We start from the raw sequence: 19,719 nt of genomic DNA on the forward strand, positions 1-19,719 counted from the left end.
ATGGTGAAGATACGGCTGGATGTCCAGGCAATGACGATGTGGCTGCGGCGCAGATGCTACAATGTCACGGCCAGTTCGCCTCGCAGGCGTGTCGTAGCAGCCCCACTTCACGGCCGTGGTTAACAACGAATAGTTTCGCTATTTGAACGATTTTCAATTTTAGTACAGAGGAACAAATTGAAAATGATCGTAGGCTTATCAAATATCCTTTCATGGTCCCTTTAATACATTGTAGTAGGTCAGAAACCCTTTGTAGACCCGGGAATTGGAAACACATCATTTCTTCCATCTCTCGAATCTCTGGATAGGTGAACAATCATCTCGGACCACAGGGTGCTTTATATTCGACGCTTTGCTGGGAATAAGTGGATCTTAGTTTAAGACGCGTCATGAGTATTCACACATACACACATTGTGTATCCTGGATTCGGCGCGGCAGCTTTGAAACAGTATGCAACATTATTTGTTTTCATAATAGGACGTTTCTGCACATCTTTTCTTCCTGAAAAACGTTGTTGTCCGTGTGTAGACTTCATCAGGAGAGTAATTTGCTTGCAATGCAGGTTTGACGACATTTCAGAGACCGTTCGTCTCGAATGCGCTACGCATACCTGTCAACTGTTGTTGCGCTGTCCTGAAAGATTACCTGCAAGCATAGGTGGGTAATTCCGTAGTCCGAATGTGCCGTCAGCAACACACGGAAGCCTCTGTGACACATTTCCGTTTCCAAAGCAGGGGTCCTGAAACGAAGACAATGGGATCCAAATATGCAGGTGAGGCTCGCTATCGTGAAGGGCATCGCGGAAGCTCTGAAGAAGGGCATGGACATCGACAACGACCTCTTGAAGATCGTAGCAAACAGAGTCTTCGACAACGAGGTTGGGTTAAGCACAGGTCTTACGAATGTATAGCCTATACACATATTTCGGACATTTCAGCAGTATTTTTAAAGTTCAGATTTTTCGGTTTTTGATTTTCGGTGGCCGTAGAAAGTTCGGCGTACTTTTTCAGTTTTTTATTTGGAACTGATTTTTTTAGTTTCTTTCGGTGAATATGATTATTGACAAGATCTGACCCTTAGCCGTTGTTCTAAGCTTGAACAACCAGGAACATAGAATTTATCAGGTGGTTCACCCAGATCGCAGTTACTGTAGTCGATTGCAATATATGCGCGTACACTTTGCGAACATTGCTTTATTAACGCATATCTATTCTTTTTTTATTGACAATCCTCTATTCTGAAAATGCTGTCTCAACATGGAGGAAAACCGACAGGCATGGAAGAAAAGGACAACCACAACCACACTGATCCTCGTATCTTTATCCTCGTATTTTGTTTGTCCTTTTCGCCAGTGCCTCTCGTCTCTCTCTCTTTTCTTTTTTCATGATGAAGTACTAGCTTGCCTGTACCCTATACTATCGCTATCTCAAAATTCATACTTGAAACTCGGAAGCTGGTAAGGTGAAGTGCTGCAGCAGTTCAACATAGCTAGTTGCGGAGACGCAACGCTTCCGTAGTTGAGATTTTTGCATCAGCCGGTTGATTCAAGATGACTCATTACCCGCCGATGTGCCGATGTGCTTTGCTAGACTGATATTATTATTATTATTACTACTATATTATTATTCGTTCATGGGATGTAGAAAAAGTGGGACAAGCCATAGTCGCCAGGACGTATAGGGACGTCTACAGGCTCTCTGCAATGATCCACGGGCTTTCCTAACATTCAGTTTGGGATATCAGCTGGATATCCCCTATGCGTCTATGGTTTACTGGGTTATAGTCATGCACTTTCCTCGTTTATTTATTTATGTTTCAGTACACTCTTTTCGTTAAAGGGGCATTAAAGTGAAAATTTTCTCCTGTACTGCTGTAAAGGTAACGACATCTTTCATTGCGCGAGGAGGAATGTTTGTACGTTAGTGCCCCTTTAATGAAGTAAACTTATTTTTGCTCGATGTCAGCCTGAAGTACGCCGCGAAGCTGCATCGGCGTTGGCGTCACTTTACCGGAGGAACGCTCTGGGAGTCTCGACCACGGAGTCGAGATGCTGTTGGGTTGCCAGACCAGTACTCAAGCTGTACCTCCAGGGCGATGCTGAAGATAGGTATGTCGATGAACACAACAATAGGAGGCAAACGAGGTGGTGGTTTCGTGGAACAGATAATATTTCCTTGAGTCCTTGGTGAATCTTCTTTTTGTAGATAGAGCCTCCTGGCCACCTAGTCTCGACTATACCTTTACTTCTGTGTTTCAACAATAAAATTTGCTCATTGCTGAAACACAAAAGCAAAGCTATAGGACGAGGCTAGGCGGGCAAGCAGTTGCTGATTTGTGAGTCTCCGTGCCAACTTCTTCGTGTCTCCGTCCAATTGTTACCTTCCTCAGGTAACAGATTCAAGGAAATGTCTATTCCATAGGTATGTCCTTCAAATATTGAGAAGCTATGGGTGGTTTGAACGCGTCAGCAGTAAAGGTGGCAGAACTCAGACGCTCCCGTGTTTCCTGCGTCGTGTTTGTTTTGTTTGAGCCGCAATATTGAACAACATCGAGTGTTGTGATTCGATTAAGAAGGGAGGGTTAAAATTCCCGATAAATCGAAATCATGAAACGTCCGAAAAATGAAGCGTCATTCAAAAAGTCTTCTAGTTTCTTTTTTTAGACGCATCCACGGAAGAAGGCAGCTCTCGATTTTCCGTTTTACTAACGCATTTAATCTTTCTGTCCAACATTTTGTTCTCATCAGGTGGTTTATTACGAGAGATTCTTCAATAATTTCTGCGTTATCCGTGACGCACGATTTTCTATAGTTCGTACCCCGAAGCTATAAACACACACGAATTTCGCAGGCAGCCAGCAGCGCTGTTTATACGCGTGTTGTTCACCTTTGAATGTTCTATGCAGGGCCCACGTCGAAAAGTTGCTCAGGAGAAAGCTATTGCGAGTGACCATGGAATCGTCGTATCGCATGCAATGCTTGCTCAATTTGCACCGGGCCCTGGATAAGCAAGCACAGTGGTGAGCGCATCGTTTTTTTACTAAACAGCGTTTAAAAGATATCCACCGAAACTATAAACGGCTTCGGTTGTAGGCACAAAACTCTTATCAGCGTTTAGGGTTCACTGTGTAGTTTGACTCACCTAGGCACATTTGTGTCGAAGGTGTTCACTTCTAAAAGTCATCAATGCCGGAATTAGATCTGTGTTTATAAATGCCTTGAGGCGTTAGGAGTAATGTTCTCGCCGGCTGATTAGTCGCCGCGGAATACATTTAGTACGAGGTACACTTAGGAACCATTTTTGATGAAGTGAAGATCATTTAGACAATGACGTGCTTTAGGGGCGGTCCCGGTACACAAAGACCACAGGGATAAATAGCACATCGCGTACAGTATAAACATGGTGTCTTAGTAAGGGTGAGAAATTTGTAGTTCTTTCACGCCTAGATGCAATATTCTGAGCGTAACCTTAGCTTAGAGGAAAATATTACTTCCGGACGTCTCTCAAAGAATTATGCCTGACTTGAGCACTTGACTCCAATCAACTCTCGAACGAGCACACTTGAATAAAAAGTAGAGAGCAGTGTGATTCGTTCGTTCCGGTTCAGCTGACTCCTGGCAATAACGCAAAAACTTCCACAAAAATCGTCTATATTTCTAGTCGTCCATATTAACGGTGGTGGTGAATTGAACTGCTTTTCTTTGTCGTCTACGCTCAGCCGGACTACGTCACGACTGTCGCAGGGAAGGGCGATCGTGCGTCCTGGGCGGATCTCGCAGGGAGCTGTGCAGACATTTTTCTTAGAAGAGGTGATATTGGCAAAACGTCATAAAACCATTGGAGACTGTGAAACAGTAACGCGTAACACCTGTTTTTAAGAGCGAAACGCGGACGTTACCTCTGTTAATCAAGGTTACAAGATGTTCAGGGTTATAGTAGATGTGACCATCTGAAGAGCGCATAGTACCCTCTCGATACGATTTTCATTGAACATTTCTCTTCTCCTTTTCAGGGCCTTCAGCAAGCTGCTCAAAAATAGCTTTAGGTGAGAATGTTCGCCGTGGATCATTATGGTTACCAGTTGTGCGTGGTGCACCGTCGAAAGCGAAACCGAAAAATTGCGGCAGCGCAGGTTCTATTTCAGCGCTGAAGAATGTGTTGTACGCTTGGATTCAGTGCGGTCGTGCTCTGAATGAATAGAGCGTTTTTGATCTTCTTCGGCATTGTTGCCGTATTCTAGCGTACGTAGCTGAATAATCGACGCGGATGCTTGGGTTCCCCGTTTGTGCTCACATTCTCACGTGACGTATTGGAGGCTCAGTGCCTTGTTTCTTTGTTTGTTCTTCGCAGCTCACGCGCCGCCAGTAGTATACGGTCTATGAGAAACGCCGGCATGCCCCGCCAGCGCAGCGCCGCCGTCGCGTTTTGGTCGACTTTTTTCGCGAATTTTTTCGCGAATTTTCTCCCGCGCGTGGCGTGCGACGTGTGGGCGGAGGGTTGTCCGAGCGCTTACCGGTGGGCAGAGGGCAGCGCGTGCGCTTATTGTTGTGCATTGTTCCGCCTGGGCCGCCTTCACTCGCAAATTGTTTTCTGCTACAACAGGTGTGTGGTGGGGCGGTTTACATGCAAGTATAGACATCCAAAGGATAGCCATACACAAAAGTACAAGTGAAAATATATTTATTAAAGCCAATAGTGCTGGGAATTATGTTGTGACTGTACGTGAAGGAGGAAAACCCAACCAAAAAACCTTCACGATCTGAAACACACGAAACACAATAGAATACAATACACATAATAAAGAATATACTTACTTATTACAGGTATGATGCAATAGCATTGAAGGGTAACACACAGAAAGAATCAAACACAATATTTTTTATTAATGGTAATCATACACACAAGTTTTCGATAAATCAGAATTAAATTGGAATAGGACATTTAATCAAAGAAGATATTCTTAATCAATACGATTACAATCAAAATTGCAAGTATTATTATAAAAAGTCTACTATTCTTATAAGTGAGCGCCATCATTACAATAGTGGAGTTTTATTTTCATTTACAAGTTCTGATACATGTAGGTAATTTCCAATGTATCCTCCAACATGTACGGAAAATAATAGCGGAACATTGCTCTATCACAACGAGAAACGGACGTGACTTTTAATCAAAGAAGCATTTCGAGCACAACATGGAGTCTAAGTTGCACATGTTTTGTTCCAACATGACAACTTTTAATTAATCATATGTTACTAAGTGAATAGCACAGACGTAAGGCAATAATGAGAAACAACACAATCAACAGCTAGCACTAATAGAGAGCCATAACCTGCGCATCATCCATCACACAAACAGCAGATACATGCAGGAAAATAATAGCGAAACAATCTATCAAAACGGGAAACATTACAAATTTAATAACTTCCAACTATGACTAGCACAGGCTTAAGGCTGAAGAACAGAGGAACACTCTAAGCGGCACGTTCTTTAAGAGGGGATACCACCTCCGGCGGCCCCATGTATTTTCTATGGGACAAACTTTGTAGTCTCTTTCGGAAAATAATGAACCGATTTTCACGAGACTGGTCTTGTTGGATAGCATTCGGAAATGCGCTTTGTCGCTTCAGGAAAAAATATTGCTTTTCTCAATACATTTTTCTAAACGCGTTATTGAAGTACAAAAAATTACCAAAATTGGATACTCAAGCTTTGACACGCTCTGATAAAAAAACTGAGAGATCTATGCGGAAATTTTCCTGGAGCGGCAAAGCAAAAATCTTTCTAGAGCATTTTAACACGAGGATTATCCACATCCGATTATCTGTTCTCTCGATATATGATAAAATGCGAAGGTTGGTAACGCGCTGCATTTTGCGCCTCCCTGTGGCGCCATATCGCGGGCTAAAGGGGTACAAAGAATTCCTCCGCCACACAGCAGCGTAAATCCAACACCCTATCCTAGATTCCCTTTCCTGAAAGGTTCCATTCCCTCTGATGAAGTCTTTGAAACAGCTCTTTTTGGGAGATTAGGTAAGGGAATGACAAAAGCGTCTGCTGTTTGGGATTGTTGGAGATAGTATGTGTGTCGCAATCTCCCAGTCTGTTCCCTGCCCAGGGTTTTTCCGACCTGATCGGTATGGCAATGCAAGTTTTCCGGCAGGCAAGTCTGCAGCTGTGTCGATCACCCTTGTTTGTTTTCTGTGCACAGTGGCCGCCAATTTTTCGGTGAAAGGACCATGTATCCTACTTTTATATGGTGCTGTCTTTGAAAGCATACAAGTTTTTGACTGCACTGAGTATGAAAATCGGCACTGCTTTTGTTATTAGTTGCTCCTGTGCAGGGTTTTAGGGAAAAATGCCCCCACCCCCCAAATAATCAAAATGCCACCGAAAAAATTATCAGCTGGAAGAAATGTGCACAAAAAAATTTCCCCTGAGGGACATCCAATATTGATGCGCGTGGGCTTGTTCACTTTTGCTACAGTGTGAATAAACACGGTGGGTGGGGGGGATATGAAGATGAATTAAAGAAAAAGGGAAAAAAGGAAAGGTCAACCGAAGCGAGTAGTCGTATATTCTGTTTGAATTCCGAATCAAACATGCAATTCAACGTTCGAATTCCTAATCGCATCGATGTTTCTTCCAAACCGAACACATTTCAATAATTGATTGATTGATTATTTAAAAGAAAACCAGGGAGAAACATTTCAATAATGTCGAAGCTGCACACGTTAGACTAGAGTGCATAAAATAATGTGAGCGCTGCTCCAGCATGGAAAGCAACGGAGGACACGAAACGTCTAGGTAAATTGTAGCAAGATAATCTAAGTTGATAAGGAAATTTAAAGATTGCGTCCGTTTCATGCTGAATAATGATTTCGCATGTGGTGGATACCATGCGTACGGGTGTAGGAAAAAATGGTCGACAAAAAATGGCCCCTCAAGCAGTATTGTGCCCGTTACTCGACAAAAGTAATTGATTACCGTTACCGTTACTTCTACGCAAAAGCTAATTGATTATCGTTACCAATTACTCGACTCCAAATGTGATTGATTACAACTAACGCAATTACTAGTAACGAGTTACACACAAGTCTGCCCGAGAGTACTGCGCGGACAAAAATGCAGGGGCGTAGTTGCAGATCGCCGATGAAGCACATCAAAGCCGACCGAGTGGTACCATTCGATCTTCCGATTTGTTGAAATTGGGAGACGTAGGTTCTTGTTTATTTTCTTCTTCTTCTTTCGTGTGTTAATTGATTAATGAAATCTACATTTGATTCGAGTTTAACATAAAATCGATATGACTCGCTGCACTAGTTCGCTAGCGATCGTTCGCTGGAAGCTAGTTTTTTTCATCTGTTGGTCAGACTTTTCTGTGTCGATGTTTTATTGATAATAAAAGCTGTACACACACTTATTCAATTGTTTCATTGCCCTTACAACTCCGCTTCTGCTGATGATACGGTTAATCTACAATTGAAGTATGAGAAGACAACTGAAAAACCTTTATCTGATCTGTGCTGTTCGTGAATGACAAAGATATGAAAATAACCAGTGGTCTCCCCTCTTCAGCTGAAAAACCAAACAAAAAAAGAAGAAGAAGAAAAATTTCGCATATTCGTTTCGTATACAGCTATTTACAATTCGTTTCGCATGTAGTGCCCCTGCGAATTAATTTCTATCGGAATGAAGTTCACCAGGGCGCCGACAATCGCTCATCGGACAAGAGCTCACCCAACGATATCGCTCACATTTTTACCGACTGCGACTCTTTTACTGCCATGGCCTTTTCTTTTTCTTCTGTGGGTTGATATTCTAGGACCATTTATTCCGTCACCCATAAGTCAGACATCGAATAGGACGAAGGTATGACATTGTAGTAGAAGTTCTAAACAAAAGTGTTTTGTCGCCTATTTGTGTCCCCCTGCCCGATTGTGCCCGTTTCCAATAAAGGAGAAATAAAAAATGGTATGAGACTCGTAAACATCAAGCATAGACATGAAAGAACTAAGATGTGGGTTCGAGTCCTACAGCTGGCTAACCTTTTCATTAACTTTCTTCTTTCATCGTTAATCAAGCATAGGTTCGCTTGCGTGTGTGTTTTGCAGATTGGAGAAATTCTATATGGTAATGTAATCAATCAATCAATCAATGCACCACACTTTTTCTGTGAATACACAGCACTTGGCTTTACGAAAGCCGAGCTTCTATCTGCGAAATGTTTTGCAACTCCCAGCCAAAGAAACATCAGCAGGTCAATATAATTTTAAAGAAATAAGCGCGGCGAACGAAACGTAACACTTCGACTTTGCGTGCTAGTGTCGAAGAACTCAAACATGGAAAGCTTAGGAAAGCTAAGATAACATCAACCCCAGAAGTCAGGAGATGCTGTCCACAAAGAGACAATGAAGAAGAATTCGCCTTGGTCGGACCTGTCTTTTTTCCTTTAGCTCAGTTGACCTTGGCAACCCACACATGACGGGAGATCCCTGCACCTCAATAGTCAAGGAGGTCACACGTGTTTATGGAACTACACAATCCCGCGGAGGAGAAACTCGTAACAGGGGTATTCATTAGAGCTTTCACCTTGATGAGACCCGGATGTTTGTGTGGCGCCATCTACATGCGACAAAATCGTGAATCGGAGATGGCTCCTCGGTGATATCCCCTCTTAACACATAAACAACAGAGGAAAATAATCTATCATTTTAACTATCAAAAAATCATCCTCGTGACTTAATCTAATCAAACGCTATATAATTTTCATTCTAACAGACACTACAAACCTTACTTTGTTTTATGAATCCAACACAGAAAATAGGTATGTTAAAAATTAACTTCAGCACATAGCATGCTCCTAGCGAACAACCATCTCGAATGATATCCTTATCTGCCGTGATTTGTTGAAGACTGAAGGCGTACGTCTGTTTTGTGACAGTTATGAACATTTCAAGCACAACATGGAGTCGAAGTTGCATATGTTTTGTTCCAACATGACACAACTTTTAATTAATCAATTTCTTATTAAGTAAATAGCACAGATGTAAGGAAATAATGAGAAACAACATAATCAACAGGGAAGACCCTGGGACACATAGAGGGACGACACAAACACAAGAGGAAAGAAAATCTAGTGCACTACGTTTAGTTAAAGAAAACAATCTTAATCAATACAATTACAAACAAAATTGTCTTATAAAAAGTCTGAGTCGCGATCACTATTATTGCAACACTAATAATTTCCTCATTATCATGTTTCTTATTAAGCGCTGTAAGGAATTTCGAGCACAACATGGAATCTAAGTTGTATATGTTTTGTTCCAACATGACACAACTTTTAATTAATAAATTTCTTATTAAGTGAATAGCACAGACATAAGGAAGTAATGAGAAACAACGCGATCAACAGCTACCACTAATAGAGAGCCAAACCTACGCATAATTCAACACGCAAACAACGGATACATGCAGGAAAATAATAGCGAAACAATCTATCAAAACGAGACACATTACAAATTTAATACTGTGACTAGCACAGACTTAACGCTGAAGAACAGAGGAACACTCTAAGCGGCGAATTCTCCAACATGTAAACAACAACAGAGGAAAATAATCTAGCATTTGAACCATCATAAAATCATCCTCGTGACTAATCGAACACTATACAATTTTCATTCTAACGAACGCTACAAACCTTACATTGATGGAGGCATCCAACGTACAGAAAATAGGAATGGTACAATGAGAGAGGCTCTCGGTTTTGGTTTCTCACACTTTTCCTCAAAACCGGGAGACATTATCTCTCTATCTATACGACCAAAGCGAAGCAACTGCGAATGCTTTATCACTCCAAGGGGCCGGGATATATCACTCTTCCTTCTTTCAGCAAACAGGATGTTCTCAAGGCCAGATATGCTAGTACAAAGGAGATATATTTTATTGTACAATTATCGGAAATAGATGTTGGCATTATTCGATTGTGAGGAACACAACAAGAATTCTGTCAAAACAATCAATAGCCAAGAAAAAACTAAGAACAGACATCAATATATCACTATCACTATTCCTTCTTTCAGCAAACAGGACGCTCTCAAGGCCAGATATGCTAATACAAAGGCGATATATTTTATTGTACAGTTATCGCAAATACATGTTGGCATTATTAGATTGTGAGGAACACAACAGGAATTCTATCAAAACAATCAATAGCCAAGAAAAAAATAAGAACAGACATCAATATCAGAGCATATCGATTTTAGACAAGCATTTTCTACGCAAACGAGAAATATTATGATAACATCAGCGGAACAATACTCAATCAAAACGAGAAACATTGCAAATTCAATTTAGTGTACTTCAAATTTTCCTAATATATTGCAACAGAAAGTTCTACGTAGATGAATCACACAGAAACATCATATCTGAAATGCAACTCAGAAATATGAGGCGTTCTCAAGTGAGAGATTATTTTTATTAATGTCAATGGAATGAACAACTGAAACAAATAAATGACAATAATTATTTAATTATGTCATTTTCTAAGCAAACGAGAAATATTTAAAAGTGGAAAATCAACAGACACGACTAATACATCATGCATACGTAATTCCCATGAGCATAGATGTGCTTTTAATTAAGTGTAGAGACACACTTGAAAACAGAACAGACAATCGCTCGACATTGAAGAGATGGACAGATTTTGTACTCGTTACTATAAGTCATGGGAAGATGTGATAAAAAACTGCTTCGAAAAAGAAGAGCCGCGAAACGATTCCATTATCACTGCATTTCAATACGTCCTAGACATGGTTGTATTCCGAGATATGGTACAAACTACAGAATTGAAGGTGCAAGAATTTGTATGCCAAATCTACAATAGTTATAAAAATATTTGCACGCCTCTGGGATTGATGTGAAGTTTTTGAGGTTTGCCAACGAAGAATTGAAATACACTAGACCAGATGTAATTGTAATCATTGCAGTGGGCATTGCATTAATCAAGAAAGCCATGAGATCAAATTATCATATACATGCAGTTTATATCGCACGATTCATTACGGATTTGTTGAAATTACACCTAACCATTCACATGGAAAGTACATAAAAAGTCTTATCACGTGATATGTTCCACTAGCGCGACTACACAATTATTTTCTTCTACCAATTCTTTCAGTGATGTCGAATGAGCAGAAGTTCAATATTGTTGTACAAGGTCTGATGTATCATCACTTATTGAAATTCAACGAGTATATCAACGGCGCTGGACCACCGGACGATTTTCATCTAATACTCTCTTGTACACCATTCAAGAATCTTCATAGAAAGAAAGGAAACGTCAGTAAGAGATTGTACAAGTTCGTCGCAACGAGGTGGAAGTTACCGAAGCGATACAAATACGGCGACAACGTATCGCATACATTAATCAACGCTGGATTCAAGCGACCCATAATAACACATCTCTATATGATGCATTCTCAATTCATCAATCAAGGCAGCAAACGAAAACTTCAGAGCTTGGAATAGGACAATTGTAATATATCTAAATAAATAAATGTATAACTGAAATGATTAATTGTAATCTTCAAATTTTCAAAGTGAAAACTGTACACTGTTTCTTATACACTGTACACTGTCTCTTCATTCTTTTTAAATATATAGATTAAAAAGTTGTGCATATAGTCGCACATCCTATACAAGATATTTGATTGTGGCTTAAATGCAAAAATGTATCGATTCACTTCCAGGAGAAGTGGAGACTACCACACATCAGCAGGTGTTTAATTAAAATTTGAATGGGAGTTGCAATTTACGGTCTGAGTTGTAGAATGTCTAATTTCACAATACGCAAGGTCTAGCTCGCTCACTATGACAAGCACTCTTTCGCGATGACAGAGAATTTCAATCGAAGAGATTGATATTTCCTATATACACTACAATGCAATGTGGATTCTCTATGCCATACAGATTAATTATTACGAATATTTTTCGAATGAAATTTAAAGAGTGATATTAAACGGTAGGAACATAATTGTCACTATATATATAAATATCATAAATATCACTCTTTGATTTTCTCACCACCGGCAACTTGACATCGCCTATTTTTTCTGCCTTCGTATCTTCTGAATGAAATTTACTTAAAACTCGAAGAAAGCGTCATCCTCGTCGACGAACCCGTTTCCGGAAAAAAGCAACACGCTCGCGTGCGGTACCGCTTAACGCGTCGGGCGCAGAATCTCGTTCGGTTTCGGGTACGGCGTCGGGAAAACGTCGCCCAGCGTGTTGCCGAAACGTCTTCGACGACGTGGACAGTTGTGTGATTCGCTTCTCCCAAAATCTGATTGCCACTTAGAATTTATCTCATATGCGTTTGTGTGCCGTGTGTTACGAGGATTATGTGATTAGAAATCCGCGTGCGCATCATGCTTGTAAAACCCTCCATTTGCATTGCAGCATTTGATAATAGATCCATTTCAACATATATTGTCAAAGGAGGTTATAGACGTACTTTCAATCATACATTTGTCGTTGCTCATGAATAAGAGAGGTAGTTCAGCTGTTTGAGAAATAATCACACTGTGCAATTGAATTCACAAAATATGATAAGCTTTCGCAAAAGATTAGTGATCCTCTTTTGTAAACAAAAATTGATGTACCATGCCTCTAAATTTCAATGAGCGATTCTTCCCCCGCAATTCCATCCTTCGGATGTTGAAGTTGCACAGAGTGTAGTCGGGTAAACCTATTTGATTGACAGCGCTGATTCCGAGTGAGGATCCTTGTACATAGTGTGGGATATTAGTTTCCTTAGCAATCATTGTTCTTAATCTAACCATGCTAAATACAATCTGTTTTCGTTGCGATGCATAGAATTCATTATAGTGATGACAAAGATTACATTTATCATTTCAGTTATACACTTGTTTATTTCGATAAATTACAGTTGTCCTATTCAAACTCTGAAGTTTTCGTTTGCTGTCTTGATTGATGAATTGAGAATGCATCATATAGTTATGTCTTATTATGGGTCGCTTGAATCCAGCGTTGATTAATGCATTCGATACGTTGTCGCCGTATTTATATCGCTTCGGTAACTTGCGCATAGTTGCGACGAACTTGCACAATCTCCTATTGATGTTTCCTTTCTTTGTATGAAGATTCTTGAATGACGTACAAGAGAGTATTAGATGAAAATCGTCCGGTGGTCCAGCGCAGTTGATATACTCGTTGAATTTCAATAAGTGATGATACATCAGACCTTGTACAACAATATTGAACTTCTGCTCATTCGACATCACTGAAAGAATTGGTAGAAGAAAATAATTGTGTAGTCGCGCTAGTGGAACATATCACGTGATAAGATTTTTTATGTACTCTCCATGTCAATGGATAGGTGTAATTTCAACAAATTCGTAATGAATCGTGGGATATATGATTATTTGATCTCATTGCTTTCTTGATTAATGCAATGCCCATTGCAATGATTACAATTACATCTGGTCTAGTGTATTTCAATTCTTCGTTAGCAGAACTAAAAAACTCCACCATCAATCCCAGTGGCCCTTCCGATGTTGACGTGCAAATATTTTTATAACTATTGTACGAGGGGTGTTCAAGTCAAACCGGGGCTTTTCATTTTTCGCAAAAGTAAAATGAACTTACAGGCGAGAAATTAGTTTTCAACGTAGTCTCCAGCTGCACTAATGCACTTGTCCTAGCGTTTCACGAGGGCTTGGATGCCAGCAGCGTAGAAATCCTTACCGGAGCGTGGCAGCCATGATCGGACCGCATTCTTGACCTCGTCGTCGCAGCTGAAGTGGCGGCCCCCAAGGAACGCCTTCAGTGACCCGAAGAGATGGAAATCGCTGGGGGCGAGGTCTGGACTGTAAGGGGGATGTGGCAGCAACTCCCGGCCAAGTTCCTGTAAGGTGCGTGTCGTGACATGCGCGGTATCCGCGCGTGCATTGTCCTGTAGGAGGAGGACTCCTTTGGTGATGAGGCCCGGTCGCTTTTGCTTCAGCGCCTTATGCACATCCCTGAGAACCTGGCAGTAATATGCACTATTGATGGTGGTACCACTGGGGAGAAAATCAACATGAACAACGCCAGCCTTGTCCCAGAAAACCGTGGCGATGATCTTACCCGCAGACGGGGTACGGAACTTCTTGGGAGCTGGCGAGCCCGGATGCTTCCAATGTTTTGATGCGCGTTTAAACTCAGGAGTGAAATGGTGCACCCACGTTTCATCGCACGTGATGATCCGATCAAGGAACGGCTGTCCTTCGGTGTCGAAACGGTACCTTAGCTCTTGGGAGATTTCCAGTCTTTTCTGCCGGTCAAACAGGCCGAGAGCTGCCTCGGGACCCAACGGGCACTAACTTTCCGAAACTGGAGGTGTTCATGAATGATAGTGTTCAACGTTCCCACAGAAACGTCCGTCTTTCGAGCCAGTTCGAGACATGTTATCCGTCGGTCCTTGAGGATCAGGCGCTCCACAAGTTGGATGTTTCCATGAACTCTGACACTGGGCTCTGAGCCGCTCCGGCCGGGATCGTTCTGCACTGATGTACGGTCTTCTCGGAACCGTTTGCACCACTCAAACGCTTTGCTGCGGCTAAGTGTATCGTGGCAATACTGAGCCTGAAGTGTTTTGTGAATATCAGATGAATGTACGCCTTCGTTCACGAGAAACTTCATGACAATTCGCTGTTCGATGTGCGCCCTCTCCTCGTTGTTGGCCATCTTGTCCAGCACGTGTCTTCTGTTTTCCACAAACTTTGGACCACCACGTGGTGAACGCGGAAGCCAGTCGCGTGTGAAAATGACGAAAAAGAAATAGCGCGAGCCATTTGTACACTCAGGAGACAGAAAGTCCCGGTTTGACTTGAACACCCTCGTAGTTTTACAGGCTACACTGTTTAGAAGCAACAGGTGTAACCACTATATTAAGTGTAGAAATGCATATGCATTTTTACTTCTATTTAAAAGCAGCACTGTGCAAGTTACACTGCGTTGAAGGTACCGTGTATAGAAGTGACGAAATTTAGGAGTAACCTCGTTTTGAAAGTTACAAAATTAAACGTATGCGGTCTACGATTACACCACCATGTGGTGGCGTTACCAGTATCAATCGTGTGCTGAAGCACTGGCGTCTTACCGGGTTTTTCTGTAAACATGCTCTCGAAGGGAATGAAGGGCGTCCTCGAGGTGAGAGAGCGATGTGTTTCGGGACCTGGGAAGTTCTCCAGTAGAGCAGAGGGTCCACGTTGTACAGGCGAGTGATGGCGACCTTGGGTGTTGTGTCAGGCTCAGGAGCCATGGAGATGGAGTATATTCCAGAGCTGTTCTTGTATTGGTACACTCCAGAGTTGAGGTCGATGACGAGCATGTGCTATATGATGAAGTCTCTACACAGGATGACAGGTACAGCAAGGCCGGGTAGATGGACAAAACGTTGTCGGCGACGTCGTCCGTTGTAGCATAGCCAGAGATTCACTGACGTTTGAGCTGCGACAGTCGTGTTGGACGCCATGCGTAAAGCGGTGTCCCAAGGTTCCGTAGTCACGTGACAGGACCGGCATGCTTCGTAGACAGCATCTCCTATCAGGGAAAGAGTTGCTTCTGTGTCAAGGAGGGCTGTGTGGTTCTTGCATGATGAACTAGGACTGGGAACGGGACAGATGAGACAAAATAATTTATTGGCAGCATAATACTGTCTTTAAATATCACACTCACAAGGCTAATACGTCATCCACGCACTCATCATCTTTCGCCTTGTCCCACATTTTTAAGAGTTTTACTTCGTTATCAAACAAAGTGTCAGAAGCATGATTTACGCACTGCTGCTGTTTTTTTCTTATTCGAATGCCTCTATTATTTCTCTGGTACGCTGATCACAAGAACGACCTTTTAGCTTCGTCTCCGAGAATCTTGGTCTCCCAGAATGATGGTCTCCCAGAATGATGGTGTAGTTCTTACCCAGAATCCGGACTGCCATGGTCGATTCTGTATTCGGAGACGAGTGCCGGACGGTGCAAGTGAAAGGTGCCTAGACGGTAGCGCGTGTGACCTTCGCGTTGCCAAGAGAAGTAAAGGAGTTATGACTAGAGGCGTAATCACGCACTCAACAATCGCTTGTCTGTGTGGCAGCCGACGTCTCCGGTTGGGCTGCTTGAGACGTCGGCAGAGCCGGTGTGTCGGTGAGCCGTTTCCAGGATGAGACTGCGGACGAGGATTCTGTGACCGCAGAGCGCATACCTTGCGGAAGTGACCAGGTTGTCTGCAGTCCTAGCACACCGATTGAGGAACGGGGCGTCCTTGCTGTTGCTGCCGGGAGCCTTGTGACCACCATTCGCCTGAAACTGGCGTCTGGGGGGAGGAGCATGAGGACTGATCCGTCTGTTGTAGCGTTGGGGTTCCTGACCAAAAAAAGCACGGTCATGGCCCACAATGTGAACCACACCATTGGTTATCAGTGAAATTATCTGAGCTTGGTGTGCCACACACCTACGTTCCCATTTGAACTGAACTGAAGTTGGAAACTACGATAGCAACATTGAGGATGACCGTCAAGTTCGTTATATTGCCTATAGCAGACTCTCCTTGCTCCTCACAGCTTGCGTCCAAACTTGGATCGTCATCTGCTAAATCATTTTCCTTTCATATGTGTCTTCCGTTATCTGTATTTTGGAGGGCTGTTGGGTGGACGAACAAAGAGAACCTTGTTGAGCGCAATAGGAGGATAACATATTAGTCGTCCATGTGTTGCTTGTTGTTCAAGTTCATAACAGTATATATATATTCAAATAGCTTGTGCTATTATAATTTTCAAATCACCTGAACTGGCACAACTAAGACTCCTTCTTCTCATTCTGGAACGATATACAGAAGCTTCATCAATCTCCAGTTCATCGACTGTCACTACGCTTTTTCTTGCTAGAGTACTCGACCTGTTGCGAGCAGAGTTGCGCATGATTGGAGGAGCAACTGACGCTAGTATTGAAGAGAAAGAAGAGTTAAGCACTATCCTCATAGGTCTGGCTGGTGAGTCCGTTTTGTAGAGACTTCAACGAGACAGAACTTCTGAACTGATGTCTCTGAATAAGTGAACCACATGAATGAAATTTTCCTATCTTTTTCTCCTCTTTTTTTTTTCTCAATGGAATAGCAAGTCTACCTTGTTACCATAACCTTGTGTCTGACTGACCTTTCCTTCGTTTTTTCGAATAAACATATACCCCTTTCCTGCTTCGAAAATTTTCACCAGCGCAATCATGTTGAACGTTTTCAACAATAAATATCGGATTAGGTCAACAGACACGATGTGCTTGGAACATAATTGTGGTTCCTCATAAAGTCTCAGAGTGTAATGTTGACATGTTTTCCTTTTCCAACTCAACAGCTTTTCGATAAACTGGACGCTTTAGTGTAACGCTTAAATTCCTTAGTCCTCGAACTTTTTAAGCTTCGCAGTTTAGATTTCGTTTACAGCATTACCAGAGGACTCTCAGTAGTAGCAAATATCGGGGATCAAGTCTCTTCACACTGGGCGCGACGTCACTTTCGCTGGTGTGCCTATGGGCTATGGCCCTGACTGCCGGCGAGGAGGGCAGCTTCCTAAGGTTGCCAAACTGTAGGGATTGTACCGGACTTGTACCTACCTTCGCACGTCACGCCGTGTGTCAAATTCGTTGTAAAAAACGGAAAGAAGAGAACAAATTAAAAAAAACTTCGGGGACTCTTCTAGATGAAAGCAGGCAATAGCGCTTGCGTGTTCTAGATTGCGACAAAACCGTTACGAAACGTGCCCATATTTTTTAATAACGATCAACGGAACAACACAATGATGGAAGGGAGAGAAAGAACGAGTAAGCTCTGTACCGAGTAGTCGGTTTTCAATTCTGAGTTTACATTACAGTACAGTGCTGGACAAAAGTTTACGGAACACGCTCCGGCACGAGAGTGACACGCAAGCAGCGAATGGTATCGTACTGACTTACAAACAGGTGACTGGGTTACCTAGGCACATGTCTGTAAGCTCGTACGGTCCCATTCGCTGCTAGCGTGTCACTCTGAGGAAGGAATGCGCCGAAGCATGTTCCGTAAAGTTTTGTCCAGCACTGTACCTCTGAGATACTTGCTTCTTTCAAGCGATCGATGGCTTCAAAACGACGTGTGACATGACCCATGTCAATTTCGCCCGACCCATGTCAGCGGTGTTTCGCCACAGCTTTAGGGCAGTTATAGGATTTATCGATGTTTAATCGGAGTCTTAGGCATCTACGCCAAAATAGCCATTTTCGCCGGAATACGCATTTATAGGCACTATCACATCGATACAGGAGGTTCCCCAGCATCCAGTTCGTACTCCTGTATCGAAAATGCACTATTAGAACCACACGGACAAATAGGAGGCATTTGCCTATAGGAATCCGTGGTCTAGATCAGTGTTTCCCAAAGTGTGGTCCGCGGACCCCTGGGGGTTCGCGAGAGTGTTCGTGGGGGTCCGCGACCGTCTCTCACATTTCAGTGACCATATTCGTCCCCACAAACACGCGCTCGTACATGCTGCCTGATTTCCAAACACCCAGAACTTCCAAGTGGTGGTGGTGGTGATGGTGAAAGGGCTTGCCGTTGTCGGCCTCACGTATGTGGGCAAGCATGCTTCAACGGCTAGCTTCTAATATGCTATAGAAAAGTCCTGCAATGCACGTTTGTCCGCGTCATACACATACAAACAAGAAGAATAAACCAGTCCGGAATCGTTTCTGAAGCTGTATCGAAAGCACGCAGCAGCTGACGAGGTTGCTGGTTATGCACTGGCTGTGACGGTGTGTGTGTGTGGGGGGGGGGGTCCGTGGATAGGTTCTCATCGCTTCCGGGGGTCCGTCACCGCCAAAAGTTTGGGAAATACTGGTCTAGATCACCACACTTGCAGGACATGTATGCACAGGGGAAAGGAAAGTGGAAAATATCGAGACGCGTTTACAAACTTCATCGTGTGAAGTGCATTCGCACTTGTCAATGCCCCAGGAATAATTGCGTCAAAAGAGTGACTGTACTCACCATCTTCGGATTTTTGGTTCGCGACAGGGGAGGGAGTGCAAGGACTTGAGGGGATTGTGGTGTACCAAGAATTATTTACGATTGTCGCGTTTGTCTTGAATGCGGAATTCGATATCAGGGAACTTCTTCAGTACTGTGTACGGTTACCGACACGGCAAGTGAAGCTTCCGGCACGTACCACGGCCACATAACTGCCGGCGAATGGAGGCAATGCGCGGTTTCCGACGGCCTATATATCTTTTTTCCGTAGCAGGAAGTCCGATAACAAAATCGCCAATTTCTTTGAAGATATCGGGGTAAGCCTTCGCAAAAAAGTCGACGTCGTAAGCATACGTGTCATGGAGTTCACCAGGGTGGTACGTACGTTCAGGCTCGAAAACCAAATGATGGCAAACCACGAGCTGGTGGAGTGCACCTAGCAGCGAATGATGCTTTGTGGGTCGAGCAGGTGGGTCCTCCATCGCACGCTTGCACGAAATGCTTTGTCGCGAAAACATGTTGGAAGATGCTCAGTGCGTTAGGCCTCTGTTCAATAATTCGCAGTTAATGAACCCCAGGTGGTCGGAAGTTTCTTGAGTCCTATCCTGTGGCACATGCAGCATGTAGCCACACGATTGTAGGCGGACTCACCTTACATGCAAGACCACT

General features: G+C 42.9%; 1 protein-coding gene across 2 annotated transcripts in view; it reads left to right on the forward strand.

The window, feature by feature from the left end:
• Positions 1 to 19,719, forward strand: part of LOC135396064 (sister chromatid cohesion protein PDS5 homolog B-A-like) — a 131,130-nt gene that overhangs the window by 63,090 nt on the left and 48,321 nt on the right. Inside the window, exons 10-15 of one of the 2 annotated variants that reach the window (XM_064627108.1) lie at positions 564 to 658; positions 733 to 878; positions 1,966 to 2,108; positions 2,906 to 3,019; positions 4,013 to 4,045; positions 16,946 to 17,049. In XM_064627108.1, coding sequence (XP_064483178.1) covers positions 564 to 658; positions 733 to 878; positions 1,966 to 2,108; positions 2,906 to 3,019; positions 4,013 to 4,045; positions 16,946 to 17,049 — 635 coding nt within the window. The remainder of the gene's footprint in view (positions 1 to 563; positions 659 to 732; positions 879 to 1,965; positions 2,109 to 2,905; positions 3,020 to 4,012; positions 4,046 to 16,945; positions 17,050 to 19,719) is intronic. The other variant, XM_064627109.1, reaches the window with a different exon arrangement.

This window comes from Ornithodoros turicata, chromosome 5, assembly GCF_037126465.1.
Source record: "Ornithodoros turicata isolate Travis chromosome 5, ASM3712646v1, whole genome shotgun sequence".
Classification (NCBI taxonomy): domain Eukaryota; kingdom Metazoa; phylum Arthropoda; class Arachnida; order Ixodida; family Argasidae; genus Ornithodoros; species Ornithodoros turicata.